The sequence below is a fragment of the Convolutriloba macropyga genome, chromosome 14 (assembly GCF_964194025.1).
Source record: "Convolutriloba macropyga chromosome 14, txConMacr16.3, whole genome shotgun sequence".
Classification (NCBI taxonomy): domain Eukaryota; kingdom Metazoa; phylum Xenacoelomorpha; order Acoela; family Convolutidae; genus Convolutriloba; species Convolutriloba macropyga.
Genome location: NC_134481.1, coordinates 23,079,055 through 23,105,855, shown reverse-complemented (window position 1 = coordinate 23,105,855; position 26,801 = coordinate 23,079,055). Strand labels below are relative to the sequence as shown.

The window sequence follows — 26,801 nt, the reverse complement described above, 5'->3', positions numbered from 1 at the left end:
GGTGTTGAAGCCTATAAGATCAAAATCTATTCACTAAAAACATTGAAAAATGAAGAGTTAATTCGACGTCATTATTGTGATCTGCGACTTTCCAATAAATGGCACCAATGTGATGACCGTACAAGACAGCAAAAAAGAAACTCAAAAAGTTGAAAGGTCAAAAAAATAATAAAAAATTTATGAAAACTGGTAGTATCAACGCCAAAAAACCATTATTTAAATAATTAAACAGCAATTAAAACTACATTATCATTCACTTAAAAATGCGCTCTCTCTCTCTCTCTCTCTTTCTCTTCATTACGACTATGCTAAAAGGTTGCAAAATTGAAATTGAAAGTGACAAATCTCAAAACATTTTCTTTTTAAAATTTTTTAAGAAAAATTTAAGACATTACAACCGTAAATTTTCAACTGAAAAAGTAAATAGCAAAAAATTAACTGCTCAGGAGGCCAAATGTACAGGTAATTAGTGAGACTAAGACAAAAGACTATACATTAACAATAAATACGGACAGAAATAAAAAGATCACGAACAATTTTACGCAAACGGTGTTGAAGCCAAAACATATGCTTTTTTTGCTGAAATTGTTATGTATACTTATCGGCCTTACAGTGGATGTAAATTTGACTCGTCGATAAATGAGGTATGAGTTGAAATCATTCTGGTCTGTAACTAATATAAAATAAAAAAACGCAAAATTATTTCAAAAAATATATACAGCCCCCCTTACAATCCGAACAATTTTTGAACTATTATTTTCCAAAACTAGACCAAAACCGGCCTTGCTCTTTCTGCTTCTTGTCCTTGAAAACGAGAAACTTCAACGAAATAGCTAATTCAACAAAAGTTTAATTTAACAATATTAAAAAATAAATGATAATTTTGGATACATATCAAGATATATTAACAAAAAAAGCATTATGTATCACCTGAAATCATTAAAAAATCTTTAAAAGCTCCCTAGACACAAAATTAGTCAATGGGTTAATTAGACTTAGACATAAGACTATAAAAAGCACAATAAAATCTGGCAAATCTCAAGAATTCATTAAAAATTCACAAACAATTTGCCGGAGCTATAAAAACCATGAGCTTTACTAAAAAAAACAGAATACTGTTTAATTGGAACAAATTGGAACATTAAGAGAACCTTTGATAAATGAACCCTTAAATGAAAAAAGACTCCTGTAATTGGGACGAAAGAAATGCAAAAAACATTTCAAAAAGAAAGACCCAAAACACAGTCCGAATCCTTGCTCATACAAATACTCAAAGATGAGACCCGAATTGGCCTTGCTCTCTCTGCGCGGCTGTTAAAAAAAGCGCAATTCTAAAAAATTGCATAGTAGGGTTTTTGGGGCAAACGAAAATTTCAATATATCAAAAAATAAATTATGCGTTTTTTATAAACATCGATTTAAATCAGCGAAAGACCGCAAATGTTATTTCCAGAAAAATTTCTTGGCAACCAGAGGCACAATTAGTCAAAATTCAATTATATGAAGATTAGTTCAGCAGTTTTCAGGTTGGCACCACCGGTCAAACTATAGTTGGCCATCTTATCATATTTTAGCAAAAATTGATCAAAATTGAAGCAAAAATTACAAAAAAATGTGAACAAAACAACTGAAGTTAGGCTAACGTTCACAAATTTTTAAACCTCCGTAACTCCTTGAAAAAAGCGATTTTCAAAAAAAATTAAATTTGAAATTATACGCTTGAGAGGCCTCTAATGATACCACTCACACTCCTGTACGATGAAAATATCGATTGGCGAAAATTGACTGAACAAAAAAAAAACAGTTGAGTTTAAAGTTCCTCCTCCCACTAAAGTGGGTGGAACAATTACCCGATTAATTTGATCTCGTAATCTGGTGGAGCTCGAAATCAAATCCCATGGGTCGCTGAGGCATGGCCGTCGGTATTAACTAATATCAACAATTTATCAGTTTTAAATACATGAAAGCTTTCAAATATTATTCAAGATTACTTTGCACGCATTTAATGAAGATACTTCCCATTCCTTCTGTTAGGGGTAAACAAAACAACATTTCTATACAACTTGATTTTTCAACTCAGAAGAAAGCATATCGTAAAATTGACAGAATTATATCAAAGCAATAACATAATCAATCAAAACAAAATGACACTGATGAGCTCTAACTTAAATTCACCCGGGTTTGGTTCGGCTAAAGTTGGCTTTCATATACCCTGGTTGCTTAATTTCTTTATTGTGAACTACAGTCACAGAAGAGCCTTTCTTAATTTGCTCTAACATTTTCTTTTTGTTGGCTAATTGTTCTTTCTTCATAACCTTTTTCTTCAATTGTAACTTTTTATCTTCTGCACTTTGCTGTTTCTTTTTCGCCCTAGCCTCTTTTACAATTGTTTGAGCCTCTTGGCTACGCAAATAATCTTGTTTCTCTTTTTCAGTTGAATACAAATGAAACAATCGTTGTTGTTCGCCTATCACCCGGTCTGTTTTCATGGCACCCAAAAGATTACTTCTCTCCAAATGCGCTTCATGATTCGCTTGGAACTTTTTCGAGACCACTGGGTAGCCTTTCACATACAGTTTCTCACTATTAATTTTAGATTTTTTATTATTCTCAAACCCACGTTGATTTTGGCCGTCGTTAGTTTCTACTGACTTATTCAAACTCATAGTGCCAATTTCGTCTAATTCCTGTGAAGTTTGAGCTGAAACAGAATTTGAACAATCGTCTTCGAACTCGGTTCGTTTCGGTTCTGATTTTTTCTCTTGATTTTGTTCAAACTGCGTGTCGTTGTCAGGATTTTCAATTGGAACCGTGTGCGACTTCACTATTTCCAACTGTTCAGTTATTGAATCTAAACGACAAAAATAATCAAACGTAGCCTGTAAAAAGTCGACAATACCCTGCGGTATATGACATAATTGGCCATTGGATACAGATGGCAACCGATACAAAAATGAATTGATTAACTTTCCGTGGAGAGACTTGGAATATCAAAATAAAACTAACTTAAGCGGCTATTTAAGAATGATGCCAATTTCGGCGGATTCTCAATTACGTTTAATAACATGTCACTTGATTTCAGCTGCTGAGACTAGAGATAGATAAATGATTATGATCAAAAAACTAATCACGCAACAAAAAACGACTACTGATGAGTCCAAAAAAGACTATCAAAAACAGTTTTTGAGATGTGTCAAACAATCTTTTTGAAACTATCATTGAACAGCCGAATAAAACTGTTGTTTTGAGATTACCGACCAATAAAGATGCAAAAAGTAAATGCAGCATCAGACGGTAAATGCAGCAGATTTTAACACTTCACTGTTAAAACGAAAAACCACAATCTTAAACATAACCGCCTAACGTCGGGCGAACTGCTCTCAAACGACCGGCGAGCGGTTGGCACGTCAGTAGCTAGCCACAGTTTAGTGAAGCTAGCTTTAGCTTAGTTGAAGGGGCGTGAGGTGAGCGCAGCGCGGGGGGGGGGGAGGGCTGGTGTCCAAGCCGTTAAAACCATAATCTATTCCCTAAAAAATAAGAGAAAAGCAATTGCGCTTTTCAACATTCATTTCAATAATTTGATATGCGACCGCTGACTAATGAGTATGTAACAAGCAGACAAAAAAGAATTTTCAAGTCATAAAAACATAAGCCATCAACTGAAATCATTAAATAGTTTAAATTATCTCTCCAGAGAAAGCTATTGACATCTGTCATTATACAGAACAAGTCATACGTCCACAAACAGAGCGACATCAAAAATTAAATTAAATTTTTGTGAACAACCGGTGTTGAATCCGTTAAAACAATAAGCAATGCACTAAAAACATTGGATATTGTGCTTTCCCTCAACACCAATAAAGTGATATGCGACTAGTAATTAATCAGACAAGGCAAAGAGTAGAAAAAACAGCAAAGTTCAAATATACGTCATTTTAAAAAACATTTGTTCTTCAGGTCAAGAAAAATTAAAGCTATGAAATGAAATCAGAAACTCAGTTCCTTCATTCATCAGTAGTCAACCACCAAAAACTGCAATTATCCAGATTAGAACTACAAAAAGGAGGAAAAAGGAGGAAAAACATAAGACAAGAAAAAACTGAAAAATTCCAATGAATTCTGTAGAAGACTGTGTCGAAACCGTTAAAATCATAATCCACTCAGTGAAAAAAATATTCTGAATTGATATTTGCTTTTTTGGAACACCAAAATTATGATATCGGACCTGTCAATAATAAGACAAAACAAGAAAAAACTTTACAGAGGAATTTGTTCAACAATCAAAAATTTTTTTGGAAAAACTAGTAGCATCAAAGCCGTAAAAAAATAACTTAAAACGAAAAACCGCACTTCATATTATACTTTAGCCCATTAACAAGACGATTCTACCTGTTTTTGCTGACCTAAAGCTACCATTTGACCACAAAAAAATAGGCAAGCTCAATCATCTATTTGTTTATTTTGACAAAGGGTACTTTTTTAAGGTCGAAAGCTTTCGACTAAAAAACTAGATGTTTGCGTGAAACTCCTTATGAAGACAATTGGAACTGCCATTTGCAAGCCTTGATTTGAATTGTTCTGTTCTGTAATTAACATAAAAATAGCAAAGAAAAATGTGAAAATATTAAAAAAGACATCAACTGATAACAATCCGAAATGTTTTTGGACAGTACGAAAGAATAATGGGACCAAAAGTAGCCTTGACATTGCTGTACGTCCATTACGAACTGTCATTTGCAGTCAAAAAAACTGTCAGCACTTCTATGTGTGTTAATCCCGCAAATTTAAAGTGGACTAAAGAAGCTAATTTCTTGCCATTTTTGTAGAAAAAGGCTGAATTTTGAAATGTTCCAAATATTTCAGCAAAACTTGAAAAAATTGGGTAAAAAAGCGGAAGATGCGAACAAAAACAACGGAAATCAGTCAAATGATCACAAAATACAAACCTTGATCATTCCGTCGAAAATGAAATTCCAAAAAATCTAATATAATTTCAGTTGGACGGGCTTTCAAATGGTACCGCTCACAACCCTCTACGGTATATTCATCGGACAAAATTCACTGAACAAAAAACCCATTTGAGTATATAGTTTCTCCCCCACGCGGGTGGGTCGGAAAAATAAGAAATTGTTTTCAAGAACGTAATTAAAACCTTCGAAGAATCAAATAATAGCGTACATATCTGAGAGCAAATCAAAAGGTAAAAGTCGAGTGATTCCTGAATTAATTTATATAATACTTTGACCAGCAGAAGAAAGGAGGAAAGGCGAAGAAACACCAGGAGCGTCAAAGATATTAAACACAAAACAGTAAAAATTTCAAGAAAAGTAGCGCTTTCAAATTTTTTTAAATCAAACAATGGTCTCACGAAAACAGAAAAATAGACATAAAACTTTAAACTAAATGCTTTATCTTTGTCTGATTCACTCCATAATGAATTGACAAGCAAGAAGTTGCTTCGTTGCAAACCACCTATCAAAATGAAACATAGCCGTCGGAGTGCCGGAAAACAGCCGCCGTTGACGCGCTTGATGCACATCGGGCTTTGAACAGAAAAAAAGGAGATAAATTGACCGAATTTCTTTCTTTTTCTTCAGTGTCAAAAAATTTTCAAATTTGGCGTGCAGTTTCAGTTGGATTCTTCTATAACTTTGCTTAATTCAGCTTCTAAACTGAAATCTAATAAGCTTAATACCAATGTCAGCTAGCAAACACTTTAATGATCTTTGATAACCTAATTCTCTATGACATTTTGACGGGGCTTTATCGGTTTATCCCGTCTCTTGATTTTGATATTTTTACTTCGACAGTATTCACCACATTGCGTAATTGAATGCGTGAAAGAAATTAAAATCCATTCAGTTGAAACAGTGAATGAAATAAGTACGAAGTAAAACGTGAAAATCGTGACTTATGTAAAACCGAAAAACGTAAAGGTAAAGCGAATTTTTAAAAAATAGCAGGACAAGTCAAGATTTACTATTACAAAAATTTCATCGACTAAACAAAAACTAGACCTAAAACGGATTGTGATTGAACTGGGAAAACCATTTCCCAAAAATAAATCAGATCAAAGAAAATTTTAAAAAACCGAATATCAATATAAAAATGCCGCATCTGAACAAATAAGCCACTAGCGAGAAATAGAAATTTGATTCAAACAAAAACACTAGCCCTAGAATGAACTATGGATGGATTGGGAAAACAACTTAGAAAAATACGATCCAAAAAATCGAAAACACAGTAAAAATCAAAATGAAACTGCCGCATGTGAACAAAAAACCACTAGCGAGAAAGCGAATTTTCGTTCAGACATCGTTTTCTCGCTCTACGTTAAAATTACATGGGAAAATTTTTGCTTCACTTCCTGTTTCGTGGCGTGACTAAAAGCACTACTCTAATTTGACTTCGAAAGTCATGAAAACGTGTGAACAGATCTTAAAAAAAAAACAGACAAAAAGAAATGTAAAATTCAAAGAAATGTTTTAAATGATGACCTACCAACCATTTTTTCCGCTTTAAAACCTAAATGAGAGCTGTTATTAATGAGATGAAGCAATAAAACAACACAAGGACAACAAAAACAAGCAAGACTAGATAAAAATGCAACTTATTTTTTGCAAAGACAGGATCAACATCAAAAAACAACTAATACAAAACCAAACTGCCAACTATATTCCTCTATTTCTCATTGGCAACTCGTCATTAAATGCCTATGAGTCTTCTCAATAATAACAATAAATGATGAGACAAAAACAAACAATATCGCAATAAAACTCGCTGAAACAAAACTTTTTGAAAACACGTAGTATAACAGTCAGAGAACGCAACAGCTAATGAGGGCTGCAATTACATCAACTAATTGAGTCTTCAAAAGCCACCGTTTAGACCTGTCATCAATAAGATTAAGTGATAACACATCAATAATTACAACAAAAACTAAGAAAACTAAAAAAAATCACTAAGACTTTAAAAAAAACGAACAAGCGTATGAGTCACAAAAAGCATTGCTATGAATTGAAGTGATTGGCTTTAATTAAAGCCTTTTTAGCAACTAATGAGACCTCTCAACAACGAGAACAAGAGTTAAGACGACAAAGGTGAAAAGAAAAGCTCGCAAAACTAAAAAAAAATTGTAATTATTATTGAAAACAATTAATGTCAAAGTCATAGCAAGCACTAGCTTTGAACAAAAACAATAAATCGATGAACATAGCTACTATGAGCAGCATCAGAGAACTTTCCCAATGAGATTGAATGATAAGACATCAAAAAGTACAATAAATACTTGCAGAACTAAAGAATTCACTCAAAATTTTTGAGAAAAAGTAGTGTCGAAATTATGAAAACCACTAGCTGTTAACTCAAGCCATTAATTAGGTTCTTTTGTGACTCATTAGCAACCAATCAGTCATGTCATTGCTGATACAAAGTGATAAGACAACAGATAATTTTTAAAAAAGGGGGCAAAATCTTAAATTCACTAATATTTTATGACAACAAATAGTGGCAAATTCAAAAACATAGCTGGCAGATTGCCAGAAAATAGCCGCAATAGATTCGTAGATCGGCAGTCTAAAAAAAACAGTAAAAAAGACAGACCAAAAAAATTTATCTTTTCATTGAAGGCTGATCTGTTATATTTTGATTAAAAATCTGTATAAGTTATTGCTGCCTCTATTAGCTGATCTCAAATTACCTTCATTTAGAGTGATACACACCCATTTGACCTTATCTCTTTGAATTAAAGTAGATAAAAGTCAATTTCAAAGTGAGGAAGTCACTTTTGAGAGTGAGGTAAGTCAATTGTGACCAAAAATTTAATTACGCTCATGAACAAAAAAACTCGCTCCACTAAGAGCGAAAAATGACGTCACACATGCAATTCAATTGAAATTGCATGAACGAATGAACAAAAAATGGCTGTGACGTCATATGGTCGTAACAAAAATCATGACGACGAAATAAAAAAAACCAAGAGAAGGCCAATAATAGCCTCAGCTATCGCTGTGCGGCTATTAAAAAGTATTAGCTGCCCCATAATGAATTCAGGCAACGGCAAAAAAGCACAATTAGAACACAAATGTACCGTCTTAAAATCACTGAAGGAGAGGAAACTCTGAAAACAGAAGTCAAATTGACGCACTTGAAAAAAAAACTATCTCCGGAAAACAGCCGCCGTTGACGCGCTTGATGCACATCGGGCTTTGAACAGAAAAAAAGGAGATAAATTGACCGAATTTCTTTCTTTTTCTTCAGTGTCAAAAAATTTTCAAATTTGGCGTGCAGTTTCAGTTGGATTCTTCTATAACTTTACTTAATTCAGCTTCTAAACTGAAATCTAATAAGCTTAATACCAATGTCAGCTAGCAAACACTATAATGATCTTTGATAACCTAATTCTCTATGACTTTTTGACGGGGCTTTATCGGTTTATCCCGTCTTTTGATTTTGATATTTTTACTTCGACAGTATTCACCACATTACGTAATTGAATGCGTGAAAGAAATTAAAATCCATTCAGTTGAAACAGTGAATGAAATAAGTACGAAGTAAAACGTGAAAATCGTGACTTATGTAAAACCGAAAAACGTAAAGGTAAAGCGAATTTTAAAAAAATAGCAGGACAAGTCAAGATTTACTATTACAAAAATTTCATCGACTAAACAAAAACTAGACCTAAAACGGATTGTGATTGAACTGGGAAAACCATTTCCCAAAAATAAATCAGATCAAAGAAAATTTTAAAAAACCGAATATCAATATAAAAATGCCGCATCTGAACAATTAAGCCACTAGCGAGAAATAGAAATTTGATTCAAACAAAAACACTAGCCCTAGAATGAACTATGGATGGATTGGGAAAACAACTTAGAAAAAAACGATCCAAAAAATCGAAAACACAGTAAAAATCAAAATGAAACTGCCGCATGTGAACAAAAAACCACTAGCGAGAAAGCGAATTTTCGTTCAAACATCGTTTTCTCGCTCTACGTTAAAATTACATGGGAAAATTTTTGCTTCACTTCCTGTTTCGTGGCGTGACTAAAAGCACTACTCTAATTTGACTTCGAAAGTCATGAAAACGTGTGAACAGATCTTAAAAAAAAACAGACAAAAAGAAATGTAAAATTCAAAGAAATGTTTTAAATAATGACCTACCAATCATTTTTCAGCTTTAAAAGCTAAATGAGAGCTGTTATTAATGAGATGAAGCAATAAAACAACACAAGGACAACAAAAACAAGCAAGACTAGATAAAAATGCAACTTATTTTTTGCAAAGACAGGATCAACATCAAAAAACAACTAATACAAAACCAAACTGCCAACTATATTCCTCTATTTCTCATTGGCAACTCGTCATTAAATGCCTATGAGTCTTCTCAATAATAACAATAAATGATGAGACAAAAACAAACAATATCGCAATAAAACTCGCTGAAACTTTTTGAAAACACGTAGTATAACAGTCAGAGAACGCAACAGCTAATGAGGGCTGCAATTACATCAACTAATTGAGTCTTCAAAAGCCACCGTTTAGACCTGTCATCAATAAGATTAAGTGATAACACATCAATAAGTACAACAAAAACTAAGAAAACTAAAAAAAATCACTAAGACTTTAAAAAAAACGAACAAGCGTATGAGTCACAAAAAGCATTGCTATGAATTGAAGTGATTGGCTTTAATTAAAGCCTTTTTAGCAACTAATGAGACCTCTCAACAACGAGAACAAGAGTTAAGACGACAAAGGTGAAAAGAAAAGCTCGCAAAACTAAAAAAAAATTGTAATTATTATTGAAAACAATTAATGTCAAAGTCATAGCAAGCACTAGCTTTGAACAAAAACAATAAATCGATGAACATAGCTACTATGAGCAGCATCAGAGAACTTTCCCAATGAGATTGAATGATAAGACATCAAAAAGTACAATAAATACTTACAGAACTAAAGAATTCACTCAAAATTTTTGAGAAAAAGTAGTGTCGAAGTTATGAAAACCACTAGCTGTTAACTCAAGCCATTAATTAGGTTCTTTTGTGACTCATTAGCAACCAATCAGTCATGTCATTGCTGATACAAAGTGATAAGACAACAGATAATTTTTAAAAAAGGGGGCAAAATCTTAAATTCACTAATATTTTATGACAACAAATAGTGGCAAATTCATAAACATAGCTGGCAGATTGCCAGAAAATAGCCGCAATAGATTCGTAGACCGGCAGTCTAAAAAAACAGTAAAAAAGACAGACCAAAAAAATTTATCTTTTCATTGAAGGCTGATCTGTTATATTTTGATTAAAAATCAGTATAAGTTATTGCTGCCTCTATTAGCTGATCTCAAATTACCTTCATTTAGAGTGATACACACCCATTTGACCTTATCTCTTTGAATTAAAGTAAATAAAAGTCAATTTCAAAGTGAGGAAGTCACTTTTGAGAGTGAGGTAAGTCAAGTGTGACCAAAAATTTAATTACGCTCATGAACAAAAAAACTCGCTCCACTAAGAGCGAAAAATGACGTCACACATGCAATTCAATTGAAATTGCATGAACGAATGAACAAAAAATGGCTGTGACGTCATATGGTCGTAACAAAAATCATGACGACGAAATAAAAAAAACCAAGAGAAGGCCAATAATAGCCTCAGCTATCGCTGTGCGGCTATTAAAAAGTATTAGCTGCCCCATAATGAATTCAAGCAACGGCAAAAAAGCACAATTAGAACACATATGTACCATCATAAAATCACTGAAGGAGAGGAAACTCTGAAAACAGAAGTCAAATTGACGCACTTGAAAAAAAACTATCTCAAAAACCGCCAAAATGTTCAAACACCAATTTCTCACTCCACTTTAAAGCTATTTAGAAAAAGTCACGCATTAAACCTACTCGATTTTTCGGCCCCCTTTATTATTTCAGTGACACCAAAATCACCATTCTAATTTGACTTCTCACTGATGTGAAAAAGCCGGAAAAAGCGTGCACAGATCTTAAAAAAGAAGTGCACCAATACAATTCAAATTCTTTGAATTGTAAAAAGACAGCGCCCCAAAACAATTCAAATTCATTGTATTGTAAAAAAAAAGCAGAGCGCCTAAATAATAGCCGATCAGAGGCTGACGGCGGCTATTAATGCATACCTTGTACATTGTACATGGTTACTACAACCGGAAGAAGCGCATTCGGAAATTCTAAGATTAAAACATTCTTTGCTTAACGAAAGTTTCTGCTAAGCTCATTTTCTGAGAGACGGAAAAGGAAGCAAAATACACTCGCGTGACTGACTATTTCAACATGAGCTATTTAGATAACTCACGCTAGGAAGATTATATGTAAGCTGACCAACAGGAGAAATAATTTGAGAGCAACTAAAATTGACATCGAAAACGACACGTGTCTGAGGTTGTTTTTTAAACTGATTTTCAACATTTGATATTTGATGTGGATTTCACAGCCTATTCTCTATTAATAAGCTATTAAAGTTATCCTTTTCTCTATTAAAGTTAACTTGGTTCGGTAATCCACAATATAATCTATCGTATACCCCCCCCCCCCCCCCAGGTTAGTGAGCAAAAAACTTTCACGTCCCCAGGCGCTATTTTGCACGCCCTATTTTTTACAGTAGCGAGCTATACAGCAACACATAATTTGTAAGTGTGTGTGTGTGTGGGGGGGGGGGGGGTAAAAAAAACCTGGGGCCGAAACAGAAAAGATCCGATTGGTCAATGTTGTGATTATGTACTTGCCTGGTAAAGAATGGACGTTCTTAAAGGCGACGCATATGTAGTTTCCATTTCCGTTCATTTTCACAAGGAACTGAGTTAAATTTGACATCAACAGAACTGGACATGACCGCACTGCACAAGCTGCGATAAGATGCTGAAATTCAAATACTATTAAAATTCTATTCTAACTTCAAATTCAAATAATATTCAAATTCTATTCTAACTTCAAATTCAAATACTTTTCAAATTCAAATTTAAACTTCAACCCCGAAGCCCTAGCCGCCCGAGAAAATCTTTCAAGACATCTTTTACTTCGAGGATTTTTCTACCAAAATTTAGGTGCGGGCAAAGTCAAGCTTCCTTTATCATTGCCGTATAATTGAATTTCTGTTTAAAATTGTAAATAACGTCATCACCATACCTGTAAAAGAGTAGCACACGTCGAACCAGAATCAATCAACAATATAGACACTGCTTTATTTTTCTCCAACATTCGCACGCATTCTTTTAACCCGACGGCCATACAACTTCTGACCAGTTTGAACGCCTCAGAGTATTGTAAAAGACCTTCTATATTTAAATATGACGCTATAGAGTCAAACAAGTCATTTGAAAAAGTCATTGGACATCTGGCCACTTGGAATGCGTACGGAGATAGTAGCTTGTCAATTGGTCTGGAACTCTTGACTGAATTTTTCTTCGGTTTTCCGGTTCTTTTCTCCGGCTTACTATTTGTGGGATTTACATCCCCGTATTCCATTTTTATTTCCCTGAAAAAGAAATTCTGAGTAACTAACTGTCAGAGCATGTTACAGCAAAAGGGAGAAAACAAGAAATATGGAACGAACTAAAAACATCATTTTCCTTCAATTGAGGTCTCACACTTGAAAGAGATGTACTGTAATATATCCACAAACCGAACATCTCATTTAGCTAAATGAAACTGCTTTTGTTTTTTTAGGCAAGATCACGGCCAGCTGATTTTGTTTCACTTTTTGTTTAATCATCGTTGAGAAAAACAAAAAATCATCGCTCTGTAGCTCATTGTGGCAGTGCAAAAATTGGGAACGCAAAAAAATAGATACAATAAAAACAATGAAAAATAGAAACTTACATGGGTTAATATTTATGTTCAAAATTTATGTATCCTAGTGATTTAGCGGTTTGTCTCAACAAACTTTTTATTTAAAAAACCAAAACATAGCCAGCAAATTGCCCGGAAATAGCTACCATTGACTCACTTGACGCACATGTGAATTGAAACAACAGAGAGATAGAAATTGAGAATTTTTATCTACGAAAGTGTTCCATTTTTTGTGCAGTTTCCGTTAGATTCAAAAACGATATTTAATTCAGATTCTTAAACTGAAAGCTATCAAGATTAAAAAAATCTCGGCTAGCAATCGCTCTAATGCACTATGACGTATTGACCGGGCTTCATTGGTTTAACCCGTTTCTTGATTTTGCTCTTTTGACGTAGACCGTATTCATTACAATGAGTAATTTCAAATCTATTAAATTGCAAAAGTGAGTGAAGTAATTCAGCAGTCCAACGTGAAACTCGTGACTTAAGTAAAACAAAAGACGTGATCAAAGGGAATTATAAAAAAGGAGAGCGCCTAAATAACAGCCGTTGATAGGCTGACGGCATTATACAGGTCCTTCAATAAATCTTTTTTCCTGAAAGCTCAAGTTCGCTGTAAAATCATGCCTTCCGGTTAATAGGAAACCAAAATTGCACAAAATTGACTAAATTCGCAATAATTGAAATACATTAGATTCCAAGAGAAAAATTTAAAAAGGACTCGTTAATCTATCTTTTGTCCCAGATACTTTACCGAATATGGGTTCATTGAATTAGGGATAATAGAAACCATATCAATTCAGAAAACAAACTATTATATAATTATACTCTATCGTTAGTTCATTTCTCTGGATTCTTAAAATAACTATGTATTTCGAACGAAACCGAACAAATTTACGCATAAAACATTGCCTTATTATGGAAAATTCTTGGCAGAAGTGCATTTGCTCGAATAAATTTACCAGAGATTTTCGCTCTTTTCACGCCCACGTTTTACGATTAGGTTTACAAGCGTTTAAACATTAATGACACTAAGCTAAATTAGTTCAAATTTGCTTCAAGTAGAAATAATCTTCACAATGCCACACGGTGTCGGATTTTCGGCAAGCACGGACAAAGCATTTTCCCTCTTGTCAACAACCCTAGTAACACTTTTCCACTCGTCACTTTTTCCATGGTTGCCGTCTCTAATAAATACGATATTGATAACTAGACCAAAATGGAAAAAAAAGCCTAATTGGTGAAGCAACTAACCATATCACGGTTCACAAAAACATTTAGGTCATTGAATTGAGACTGCAGTAATAAGTAAAAAAAAATTCGAGCAAACATTCAGGGAAATTACGTGATAATTATGGACAAATGCTACGTTTACCCGTGAATACGAGTGATGTCCACAATTAAGATACCCATTTTTCATCAAGAATAGAATTGACACAAAGTGAAAATTGGTGACCAGATGTTGTTACTGTTGTCCTCGAAACACCAAATGATATCAAAAACAGCAAGGTGCATTTTTGCCACGTAATGTTAACTTAATCGTTTTTATCCTTCTGAGTTCCAAACTTAAAAAAAATTAGGCCCTCCGTAATAATTGTCAAAGACTTTTTTTGAGCGCAATTAAATAGTTTTCTGATTGTTCTTCCATTGTAGAGAATCTCCCAGCAAGGGGTAATTCTGGTGCAAATAGTGATTTGCATTAAAAAATATTTTAGATCAAATATTTTTTATCATTTTTGATCAATTCTCTGAGCTCACCAACATTTGACAGATCAGCTTTACTAAATTCTCAATAGGGAAATACTATTGCTGAGCTTTACTAATTTCCCACCAGTTTCTGTGGACAAATATGCACGCCCTCAAGAATGCTAAAGCAAACAATTTGGTCTTCTTTGTGCTTTGGTCTTGTAGAAAAGTCGAAACTTCCAGCGACCGTTCGAACAAAATAATTCATTTCGAATATGATCATTGTTTCCTTCGATTAGCTATATCAGCGTTTCTAATAAAAATTAAAGCAATATGCTCCTCTTAATAAAATGATCACAGAGCTTTCAGAAAAAAACCATGACTGAAAAGATAAGCCTGTACTCAATCTTGCTTAATATAAAGGAGCAAGGAGAACTGGAAAACTACTCTTTTTACAGCTGCATTCAATTGCCGCGTTATTTATAAGATAAAAGGTAACTATAAACATAACAGACTGACGTCGCGCGAATCGCTCTAAAGTGAAAAGTGCGCTCTTGGCTTGTAGTAGCAGCATGGGCTTGGGGAATCTAGGAGTCGAAATGGCTGAGAAAAAAATCAGAAAAAATCAATACACCAAATCTGAGAAAACTGAAGCACAATAAACCCTTCGAATTATTTCACATCAATTAAGAAGATTTATACGGTAATTTTGAGCAATAACGACTGCAATTTAAGTGGAACGCCAATGATTAAGCACCACAATTTCCTAGACGCATCTAAAATAATGCAAAATTTGCTAAAAACGATTCTCAGGAGGGGTAGGAAGGAAAGGAAAAACATAAACGAATAATGTCGGACGAATTGCTCTTAAACGACTAGTGAGCGGTTGTCAGTAACTGGCTACGGTTAAGTCAGGCCAGCGTTAGCCTAATTGAAGGAGGTAGATGTGGGAGGAACGGGGATCAAGCGTGGTGGGCGTCAAACTCAAAGAACCAGCCTTCACACCATGACTTAACCTCCAAAACGGATTCCGTGAATCATATACTTAAGCCAGCCGAAAGGAAAGAAATTTTTAAGCAAACTTAATACCCGCCGGGCGTTATCTGTTTATCCCGTTTTTGAGGACGAAAACTTAAATAGCTCAGAAGAAAAATCGGTCAAGCGAACAATCGCATAGAAAAGACCACAGGAGTAATAAAATCGATACAAACTTTGTTTCAGAGCAATTAAAAATAGTAGGTATGATGCCAGAAAGTAGCTGCCATAGATTTGCAAAATTTTTCTAAAAACCGATGCAAAAAACTAACTAAAAACAGATAACTAGTTGAACTGTGATCTATTAAATTGAATTGGAGTTATACATTCTTTCTGAAATCTGAGCGAGATATTTAAAGCACGAAAAACTGAAATACTCAAGGGCGCTAACGATTCCAATTAGCTAACAAAAACTGAGAATTTTTAAACTATTTCTTATAAAACGGTCAATTAAAATTTCGTAACCCAACAGGACTAAGGCCCAGGGAGTGGCAGTTTTCACCATAAACCATAAAATATGAGAATCAAAAGTCCGGACGTCATGTAGCAAACAAAATATTTTTTAATGGTAACTCGTTATCGGAAAATTTTCCTGAAACCTTGTGGGTAACTTCTGTCTTCACTTAAGCATTTAATTAACTACTACAAATTATAATTCAAATACGGCAATTAAAAACAAAATATAGCTTTATATGGAATTGAAAATAATTTGAGTTACTCATTGCCACTTTCAAAACTTCTATATTTTCTGAGCTCAGCGAACTCTTTGATCTCAAGTCAGACAATTAATGACCTCAAAGCTATTCCACCAATTTGCTTTTTTTATTAAAAATACGTAATAGTTAGCTGAGCTATCAACTCCTGCACCAATTAAGTTGAATCGTTATTTTTCGACAAATCTATTCGGCTGTTTTTCGAAAGTCAATGATAACACGAATTAGTAAACTGCATTGGAAGTAGAACACTTATAATGCCCCTAAAATCTACTAGCAATAATCATAAACTGGAACTGTTTCGTTACTCCGTGTTTTTTTATTTCGTTGAGTTCATAGAAGAGAAGGGACTGGCTTTTCCGATTTATATATACAATAATAGAGGTTAAAATGTCATAAATAACTTTTGATAATCAGTCGAGCGTGCAAGAAACAGTTCCAAGATTTTTTCCACTGTTTTTCTCAATTTAAAGCTAAAAACAACGACGAAAAATGAAAAGAGACAGATTTTGAGATAGAACTACTGCAGCCATTTGTTTGAGGAAAAAAAATCAAATTACATTTATCAGATTACACAACACGATACATCATGTAGCTTATCGGACAATTAACAACTTTAAATTTTTCATTAAATCAATTTTCACATCACATTTTTATCTATTCTGTTCAAACCTTTAGTATAAAACCTGATGAGTTCACGCATCTCGTTATCGTAGGTATTGTGAAATTTGTAAAACACCTGCATTATGAAGGCTTAGATAGAATAGATGACAATTCAGAAAATAGCTTCTTAGATAAAAGTCTTGACAAATTAGCTAATACTCACAAAGTATACAATCTTTTTGGAAGTGTATTTGCTCAAAGAGTTGTCAAAGTATATAGTGTAAGTTCCCGGCTTCCGGACCAAAAGTGTACCTTTGACCGGTTCTAAGTGTGCCTTGCAAGTTATAACTGGAATCATAACGTGGAACGGTGACTTGTTAATAGCACTTTTCTGATATGAGCTTGAAGCACCGTGTGAGGATCCACCACTATGGTTATCGTCCGAATCCTGTCCTTGCCACGATTCGTCCGAAAGAACCTGCGAGTTCTCTCGAAACGCCATCGCGAACTGAACACTTTTCGGTTCTGAAGAGAATTCCCAAGCAATAGTTGATCCACAACAATCGGCTTGTAGAGGAATGGCTCGATTTTCACCAGGTGATAGAATAATTTGTCCTGATTTCTCACAAGGTCCATAAAGAGTTTCCTCTTGAGGACAATTGGTCAAAGTTTTGATAATGTCGACAATCGGGTTATCTAAGGACGCGATTGATATGGAACGATCATGGCATAGGGTTCCGCGTTGACCTGGAGATTGGGGTCGACTTGAGCTCTCGACCAAAGGCGAGTCGTTCTGGTTTCCACTTTGGTTAAACCCACTGCTGCTAACTGACATGGCTGAAGAGAACAGAGGGTTCATAGTTGCAGATCTGGGCAGTTGCGGAGGAACCAGACCACTGTCCACTGATCCCCTGGGAGACCAGCGATAACTGCTCTCAATGATAGACGATGCACTGTGAGTCATTCCTTTCCTCGTCATTGATCTTTCAAATGCTTCCTAAATCACAAATTGCGCTATATCAGGTATTTCAACAAACAAAATTTTGACAATATCTTTGGTGATGTTTGCGTTGTTTTATCACATTCACAGACCTTCACAAACCTGATAAATTCTAAATGATCTTCAGAATTTGCACACTTCTGTCATCTTAAAATACTGTCACGAGCAGTTGCAGGTAAAATGAACTCTCGAATTTCAAGATCCGAGTAATTGTTCTGAACTTTCAAAAAAATACAGATGTTCTACATTTATCCATCTTGAAAAAACAGCGTTCAAAGATTTTTACAAGATCGCTTACTTAACTATTGCAGGATAGATTTCCCAGCATAAACATCAACCAACTCGGCCTAATAGTAACGATTTCACATACCTTGACATCGTCTTTAAATTTCTGTTGTTCAATCGTGTCCAAGTTCGGAGAATTCAACTTCTGATGGCTCAATAGAATCCTCGCATCCTTTCTGTTATTGAAACAAGTTATACAGACACGCTCCTTTTTGCTAGAATGCGCCACTGATATGAAGTTATTGGCGCAATTCAAACAAAACACGTTTCCACAACTTCTGCAGTGATGCTTTCGCACACGAAAAGTGAAATTATTTTTGCACAGTGCGCAATGTTTCACGTCATTCTCATTGACCCATCCTCCAATTAATGTCGACTGGCTGATTTCTTGGACCCTGTCTAGTTGCTGCCACATGACATCTTTTTCTTTGGTTAAAGACATTAGCTTTTCAGACAACATGTCAATCTGTTTCGTTTTTTCTGAGAGCACGTCTTTGTGAGACTTTTCCTAAATTAGATTGCACAATAAAACTAATTACCAACACAACAAAGTTCTCCTAAAAGACAGAACAGATCAGTCCAGTCTAATTTGAATTGTACGACGAGTACGTACAGTATCTGCAGCGAGATCTTAGCACCCTATTTTGTATGTTATTATTATTTAGAAAAAGTGTCTTGCAGTTCCTTCTGTGGCTTCAATCTAAGGAGAAAAATAGTCAACGGTTAATACAAGATTGTCATTGGATAAAAATCAGGTCATCAAAAGTTAGTAGCTACTACCATTTGAGGACAAAATGTTTTGTTGTTCCTCCTCGAACAAATAATATAAAATGATGGCATGATATCATCCCATTTACAAAGAGGGTAGATCTCATTAATATAATGGGGAGCGAAAAATTAAAATCCACAACCGTAACTTGCGCTAAGATGTTTGAAAACAAAAAAAATGACCTACAAACTTTGCCAGTATCCAGTAGAACAGAATGTTATCACAAAAGCGAAGCTATAACACCCAAATCCTGATCATCAAGCATCAATAAGATTATAAGTAAACAAGTAAGAACAACATTAAAACGAAAACACCGATTAGTCTCGGAAACCCTCTTGAACACCAACCGATTCACACATGTATTCATTCCATTTTTTAATCCAATAATAACACAATTGATTAAACTGCCAATTAAATCAAATTAGATCTGATTCAATTGTAATATATTAAGCAGTAAAACAAAAATTCTAGCGCAAAAGAATTCAACTACATTTCACCGTTATCTCCAGTACTGATGAAAACTTTAATGAGAAAACAAACCAACTAACGCAAAAACAAATTGCTCTCCAACGACAGGCAGAGCTATTTAATTCAGAGGGGTTGTAAAAATCCCACTATGGAAGGGTTCGCACCCGTTAATGACTCGGCTAACAGATCCGGCTAGTCTCCTATCTTACAATCTTCAGCAACAGAATTGATGATGATGAAAGGGCTTTTGACCACTCTTTATGTTCCCAAGAGTGGTTGTTGCTGGAGATCAATGTCATAGTTTCAGAAAGCTTGGCAGAAATGGGTTTTCAGGCAGAACAGTTTTTGAAAGTCGAATAGTCTTTCGTCTGTCGTAGATATTCAGGTAGCTCGTTCCATTGTTTCGCTCCTTGGTAGCTAAAGCTTCTTTTTGTAATTTTATTCTTGCATTTGGGTAGTCTGAACAACTTCCTTTTGTGATGTGATGATGTGACGTTTCGAGAAAAGAACTGCAAAAGGTACGAGGGTGCTGTTGTGCTATTCACCTTGTGCATCATGCATAGGATCTTATATGATATTCGGAAGTCTACGGGTAACCAATGAAATTTTTTCAGCGCAGTGGCGCTTTTGGAACTCGTGCATCCATATACGAACCTTGCTGCAGCATTCTGGAATCTTTGCAGTTTTCGTAGGAGGCCTTTATCAAGTTTGATATACATTTAATTGCAGTCGTCCATGGCTGACAAGATAAAGCATTAAGCAAGTTCTTTCCGCTGTTCATAGTTAACATGCTTTCTGATAGAGTAAAGTTTTCGAAGCTGTATGTAGCATTGTTTACAAACTTCATTCACTTGAGTTGCATAATTGGAATGACCATCAAGTTTAATCCCTAGTAGTTGAATTTCCAAACAGACCTTCACTTTAGTGTCATTAATTTCCATTTCAGAAGGAACACGAAAAGCTGATCTCTTGCTTTTAAGAAAATAACCTCTGTTTTTTCTTGGTTGATTTTTAATTTCAAGGACTCAATGACTGAGCTGATTTTTCTAACTGTTTCGCTAATTTCAGATTGATTGTTGTTATACTCGAACATTAACTGGCTGTCATCTGCATAAAAGTGATAGTAAATGTTCAAACCATCCAAAAAATGAAACAACGGGATTAAATAAACGGTACATAAAACGGGTACGGGCATCGAACCTTGTGGTACGCCAGTGCGTTGTGATGCTTCCAGACCATTTATCTTCAATTACTACACGTGTTTTCCTGTTGTGCAGGTATGCAGTAAAAAACTTCAGTACGGTGCCTTTTATTCCATGACAACGTTCTAAAATTGAAAGTAAGATAGTAAAGTTGACAGTATCAAATGCTGAGCTCAAATCAAGTGCTATCAGAAGCACAATTTTACCCTCACTCAGTAATTTCGCAATGATTTCATTTCAATCAAAGACTTAATTTGCTGATAAGAGCAATTTAGAGGACACAAAAATAAACAAGCCGGGCGTGAAAAAGTCAATCGACAAGTGAAATGGAAAATTTTTTGGAACAAAAGCGCAAAACGGGTCCAGAGATTATTTTTCAAAAAGAAACACTCTTACAACACCTGTATCAAACTTAAATTAAATACATATAATTAAAATACCTAAACTATGATACCAAAAAAGCTACGTACATCATGACTCGTGTTCTTGATTCGGGAAAAACAAAAAAATTAACTGAGGTTCTCAAAGAGATTCCTTCATAGTTTTCTCCGCTTACACAGAAAAGATTTTTACTGCGTGCCAAATAAATGCGCAACGAAATGGCGGATTTATATTGATAAAAATACAAAAACAAATTTAGAAGAGATTCTGACACAGCGTGCAAACAAAATGCACCAAAAACAAAATTTCCCGGCTAAAGTGCCAGGAAGGCCCCAAAAAAGTCAAAAAATCTTAAAATGTTAATAAATGATGTTTTTAAACATCCAAAACCCGAATTAGAAAGCTTAACATTGGACGAGTAACTATTTCTCCCACAAAATATTTTCCAGAAAAACAGTCCGACGGATTCTCAGCAAATATGTTGAATTTAGATATCGGGGACTGCCCGCAATTTTTTGAGAAGGTCCGCAAGAGAAGGTTTCGAAGGCAGCAAAATGGCCAGAATAAAGTCCATAAAGAAAAATGACACTTTTCTAGAGAACTGATTGGAAGTCATGATGTTGCTTTCCTTGATGCTTCTTTCGTTTCTTTAACCCATCTTCAGGTGCCTGTATATTTTTGCTGCCATGGTGTATCTCGTAATTTCATCTCTTGGTCTCCATCTTCCTCTTTACTGCATTTCATTTTCTAGTGATCTCGACTTCCATTATGACTCGAATTCGTTGGTTGTTTTGTCCACTCATTGGATGGCATTACGGGCAAAAGATGCAGACGATAAGCGAGAATCTCATTGGATCCAAATTGTTGTGATGTCAACTGCTTCAGAGAGTCGAGTTGAGCTATAGTCTTTCAGAAGTCAACGCTATTAGAGAAATTTTGCCACATCTGATAATTGATTGCTATTATCACGTCCTATGTCGTTGATTGGCCTGCTTTCCAACTTGGCACATGACATTTGGCCTCCGGTTGTTCTCGGGCAGCAAAATCTTCATCTACATTGTGACAGTAATTCTCCACGTATGGTTCGCTACGCCTTCATGTTTCAACGTCCGTTGTTGGACACTGTGTGGTCACCCAATTTATCCCCAGTAAAGATTTTCAAACTTCCTCACAACTTCATACAGTGGAACACAAAACCGGTACTTCAGGACTGCTCCAAACTCTTCCGAAGATAGATTTAACCAAGATCAGGTAGCTGCCGAAAATGATGCTACTCATTGAGTTATCAATATCAATTTCTTTCTCGATGAATTTATTTCTCAAGCATTGAGTTATCAATATCAACCAAATTTCTTTCTCGATGAATTTATTTCTCAAGCAGTTAGTGATAACTGCATTATCAATTATCTACAGATTATGTGTTGAGTCAGCAGTGATGGTGCTGCGTCCCATCGGTCTTTAATCGTTTTTCATAAAACTCAAAGCCCTCTGTTGCTTTTATTCCATTTCTCACCGATATCAACTTCAGCCGATGATTGATATGTTCACCCAACACAGGCAGTGTTCAACTGCTTTCGACTACTCGCTTAATTCCCAATTTTTATCACATGTGCTGTCCGTTTAAAAGCTAACAATTATACGTTCGAAAGTTGTACGTTGAACGGTATTCAAATCCTAAAAAGATTTGGTGACTTAGTCAGAAGGAGTTTGATGAAAAAGAACGAACCATTTGATTGGCCCGAGACAGTACTGCAGAATGCACACTGTTAACTGTAGATTGTCAACGACAGCTAAGTTGACAAGCTAAGTTCCAAGACTTTTGCTCACTAAATTTTGTGATGCGGTATCCTCCAATTCGAAAAATTAGGATTCTATTGCCACAGACGCTTCAGAAAAAACGAGTTGCAGTTCCAATCATTTTCATTCAATGAATTACTTTTAAACATTTATTAGACGTCGCAGTAAATTTCGGCTTTGTTTGAAACAGCATATTTTTTGGGACATATGAACGATCAATTTAAACATAACCGACTAACGTCGGAGCGAATTGCTCTCAAACGAGCGGCACAGCTGGCTACGGTATAGTGAGGCTAGCTTTAGCTTAATTACAGGGGCGTGAGGTGAGCATAGCGGGGGGGGGCAACGATTGATGCGGGATCTTTGGCTGCACGGGTCCCTTACAACCTGAACGATGTGCACGGGATGGGGATTGCGGGAGAGGTGGGCTGATTTTTCTTGGGGGGGGGGGGGGTAATTTCAAAGAAACGCCATTCACACCATAAGAATAAGTCCCCAAAACAGTTTCAGTGAACCTTGTACTCGGAGACTAGTGCGCTGAAAAGCTCTAAGAGCAATTAATACCCGCAGGGCGCTACCTGTTATCCCGTTTTGGGACGAAAATCAAATCGGTCAGACGAAAAATCGGTCGAGCGAAAAATAGCATTAAAAAAGACCGACATGACTAATATAACTGCTACAAACTTCAGAGCAATTAAAAACTATATTCTGATAGACAGGTTTGAGGACGCCACTTCGAGAGTGAGGCAAGTTATGTCAGAACAAAAAGTATCATGCAAATAAACACAAAATTCACTCAATAAAAATGAGAAGTGGTACACAACTGTCCACAAATTACGGAAAGAATAAATAAAAACTGATTTGAGGTGAGCATGAGAAAAAGCAGTAATAAAAAGGAAAAAAAACAAAGACAAGCCTAATAATCGTCCGGTCAGCTATTCATTTCTTGGGTTGCAAAAAAATTGCAATGGTGTTGATAATAGTTTCAGCTATGGCTTCGTGACAAATAAAATAAAGATAATATCTAGGTTCATTCCTGGTAAACTTTATAACTCAAAATAATCAGTTTTGACATATATGCAACAAAGGCCGAGACAACTTGACTACCAACAAAAAATTTGCGTTTTAAAAACTTTGAGACCCAAAAATGTCGGGAATCTTAGTCGCAATAGTCACAATTTTTAAATGCATACCACTCTGCAGGACACACGCCAGAAGGGCGTGCATGAGACAATGCCGTCCTAAAAAGTAGCAAAACGAAGTCCGTAACTTTTCTTGTGTCTATCTGATTTTGTCTCTTTCTACTATAAGAACTGTTTTTTTTTTGGATCGCTAATATGAGTATCTAGAAACACCAATATTTGGGTGAGGACAATTCATAATTTATTGGTTTCATAAATTATTGGTTTTCAATTTAAGGCGTACAAAACTTAGAATCAATCCAGCAAATAACTTGCTCTACTCGCGGGAAATGTGCACCTCTTTTAAGGGAATTAAAAATAAGCTTCTTCATACAAAACACCTCAGCAAAATAAGATTTTCCCATTAAATACTGCAAAAATGTAAAAGTTACTCACTGTCAGCATCAATTGTCGTTTGATCTCAAAATTCAACACCTGAATTGAATCTCGTTCTTGTGTAATTGCAGCAACCTGGTTCTTGGCAGAGGCTAGCGCGCAATTTAGTTCATCGGTCAAATTCAAAATTTGAACCTTAAACTTCGAGTTATCCGTTCCATACTGCTGCACTAATTCGTTGAGGTTCGTGTTTTCAGTTGTCAATTGAAGATTATCAGAAGTCAATTTTTTGACCTGAGATTCTAATTCTGCTACTTTTGAGGTTCCCTCTTTGGCCTCTTTAGTTACAGAATCCAAACTATTTTGTAATATTTCGTTCTCTCGAGCAAAATCCGATTTTTCACTTTGCAGAAGACTCAAATCGTCGTCTCGAAGTTGCAAACTATTTTGCAATTTATGAAGTTCTTGAATGTTTGCCTCGTTTCTGGCGAGAACATTTCGAAAACTTTCTTCCTTATCTAAAATTTCCTGTTCAACGGCCAAAATCCTCGTTTTCAGCTCCTCATTTTCGACTTTTAAATTTTTGAGCTTTTCCCGCTGCGGCGTCATTTTTACTTTTCCGGATGGCCCACTTTCCTCTTTGAATTCCTGAAGTTCAGCAATCTGAAATCTAGCCTCGGAATACTTTCTTCCCAATTTCTCCAGCTCTTCCACTAAAGACTTCTCACTTTTGGTATCGGTTACAGATCCAAAAGATAAAATTGAGATCCTGTCACTATCTTGTTGGGAGATAAAATCGACATCGCCGAACTCGCAAGCATCGGTTCCTTGATCGGCTCTTTCAACAACATCGGTTTGGCAACTTTTAGAATCTTTCACAGGGTTTTTAGCTGATTTCAGCGAACTTAATTCTTCAGTTAGTTGACGGACTTTATCTTCTAGCTCTAAATTTGCGTCTTGCATAGCTTGCTTCAATAAGGCATGAGACTGAATTTCTTCAGTAAGTTTCTTTTGTTGTTCCATTATTTCATCTACCCAGGCGCTATTAGTCTCCGTTTTGAGGGCCGCAACATTAGCTCCGCGAAGATGCGCCTCCTGTATTGGGTTCGAACATTCAAGAGATGACAAGCTTGTGTTAGCACCATCAGGTGAAGATCGGAGTATAATGGTCAATTGTCTTAAATAATCCATCTCTTCTTTCGTTTTTCTCAGCTCATCGTCTTTGTTCGTTAATTGAATTTCTAATTCATCGCAGCAATTTTCTAGTTTTGAAATTTTCTTCTCTAGCTCAGAGAAATCGCCGTTGTTACTAACAGAGGCTTTTCGTTTTTCTATGGTTACTCCATTAAAACTAGCGTCAAATCCGTTATACTGACTCTGTTTATCTGTTGGCAAACAATATTTGCCGTTAACGCGCAATAGATTTTCCTCAAACGGCCATGAAAAATCTATTTCTCTCAATCTGATTTCAAATTTTAGCTTAAACGAATCCAGGTCAGTGGCCATAGCAATAAATTTTTCTACAAATCCTGCATCCCGTAAGTAGGCTTGCGCTGAATACCACGTGCTGGTAAGTTTCGGTATCAAGCTACTAGTGAAAAAGGATGACAAAATACTCTGTGACGCTATATGCCGTAAAAGCGCTCGTCCTTTTCCTGTGCTGGTCTTAATTTCACTTAAAGCGTCAAACCGCTTAATATGCCCCGCAAAATCCATGTCTTTTCGAAAGCAGGTTGCAAAAAAGTCGTAATAATCTGTATTTCGCTTCTGTTTCAGCCCTCTACGCAGCAAATCTTCTGTTCTAATGAAAAATAATATTACTCCAGGGTTCTCTTCGTTCAGCTGAGATTTTGTCGATCCTCTTACAAAATCTACGCATTCCTTCAACCCTCGTAGAATTTCTATGCCTTTTTCATTCATTAGGCTTCTAAAACTACCATTCCAAAACCTGATCGATCGGCAAGAGCTAAGAGACCAATAAAAAAATTATAAACCAGACAACTTTAATTTCAACAAACTCAGCTCAACAATTCTTGGGGTTTTCCCATTCCCATATATCCCACACCGTAATTAAGACAATGGCATATAATTAAAAGTCAATATCAACATCCAAAGTTACTAAAATAGCCAACTATTTAGAATATGACCGACTAACGTCGAGTGAATTGCTCAGTAGCTAGGCACGGTTTAGTGAGGCTAGCTTTAGCTTAATTGAAGGGGCGTAAGTGAGCGCAGCGGGGGGGGGGGGTGGTGCACCGGGTGGCTGATGGGGTGGTTTGTCAAATGGGGTGGTGTCGCAACAGTGGGAGGGGGGTCAATCTCTAAGAACCGCCCTTCGCACCATAAAAATAAGTCTCCAAAACAGATTCTGTGAATCGCATACTTGAAGACTAGTGAGCTGAAAGACTCTAAGAACACTTAATGCCCGTTGGGCGCTACCTGTTTATCCCGTTTTTGAGGACGAAAAGTCAAATGCGTCAGACGAAAAATTGGTCAAGCAAAAAAGCGCATAAAAAAGATCGACAGGA

At 35.7% G+C, this 26,801-nt stretch overlaps 2 protein-coding genes across 2 annotated transcripts; both read right to left on the bottom strand.

Annotated features, from left to right (window-relative positions):
• Positions 1-2,051: 2,051 nt before the first annotated feature.
• Positions 2,052-12,532, bottom strand: LOC142353724 (uncharacterized). Its single transcript, XM_075406064.1, has 3 exons — positions 12,155-12,532; positions 11,755-11,887; positions 2,052-2,851 (listed from the first exon to the last, which is right to left on the bottom strand). Exons 1-3 carry the CDS (start codon positions 12,491-12,493, stop codon positions 2,172-2,174), a joined length of 1,152 nt encoding a protein of 383 aa, XP_075262179.1. The 5' UTR covers positions 12,494-12,532; the 3' UTR covers positions 2,052-2,171.
• A 4,139-nt stretch (positions 12,533-16,671) lies between these two features.
• LOC142353694 (uncharacterized) lies at positions 16,672-26,228 on the bottom strand. The gene is made up of 3 exons (XM_075406011.1): positions 24,334-26,228; positions 18,225-18,647; positions 16,672-17,851 (listed from the first exon to the last, which is right to left on the bottom strand). Exons 1-3 carry the CDS (start codon positions 26,191-26,193, stop codon positions 17,063-17,065), a joined length of 3,072 nt encoding a protein of 1,023 aa, XP_075262126.1. The 5' UTR covers positions 26,194-26,228; the 3' UTR covers positions 16,672-17,062.
• Between the last annotated feature and the right edge of the window lie 573 nt (positions 26,229-26,801).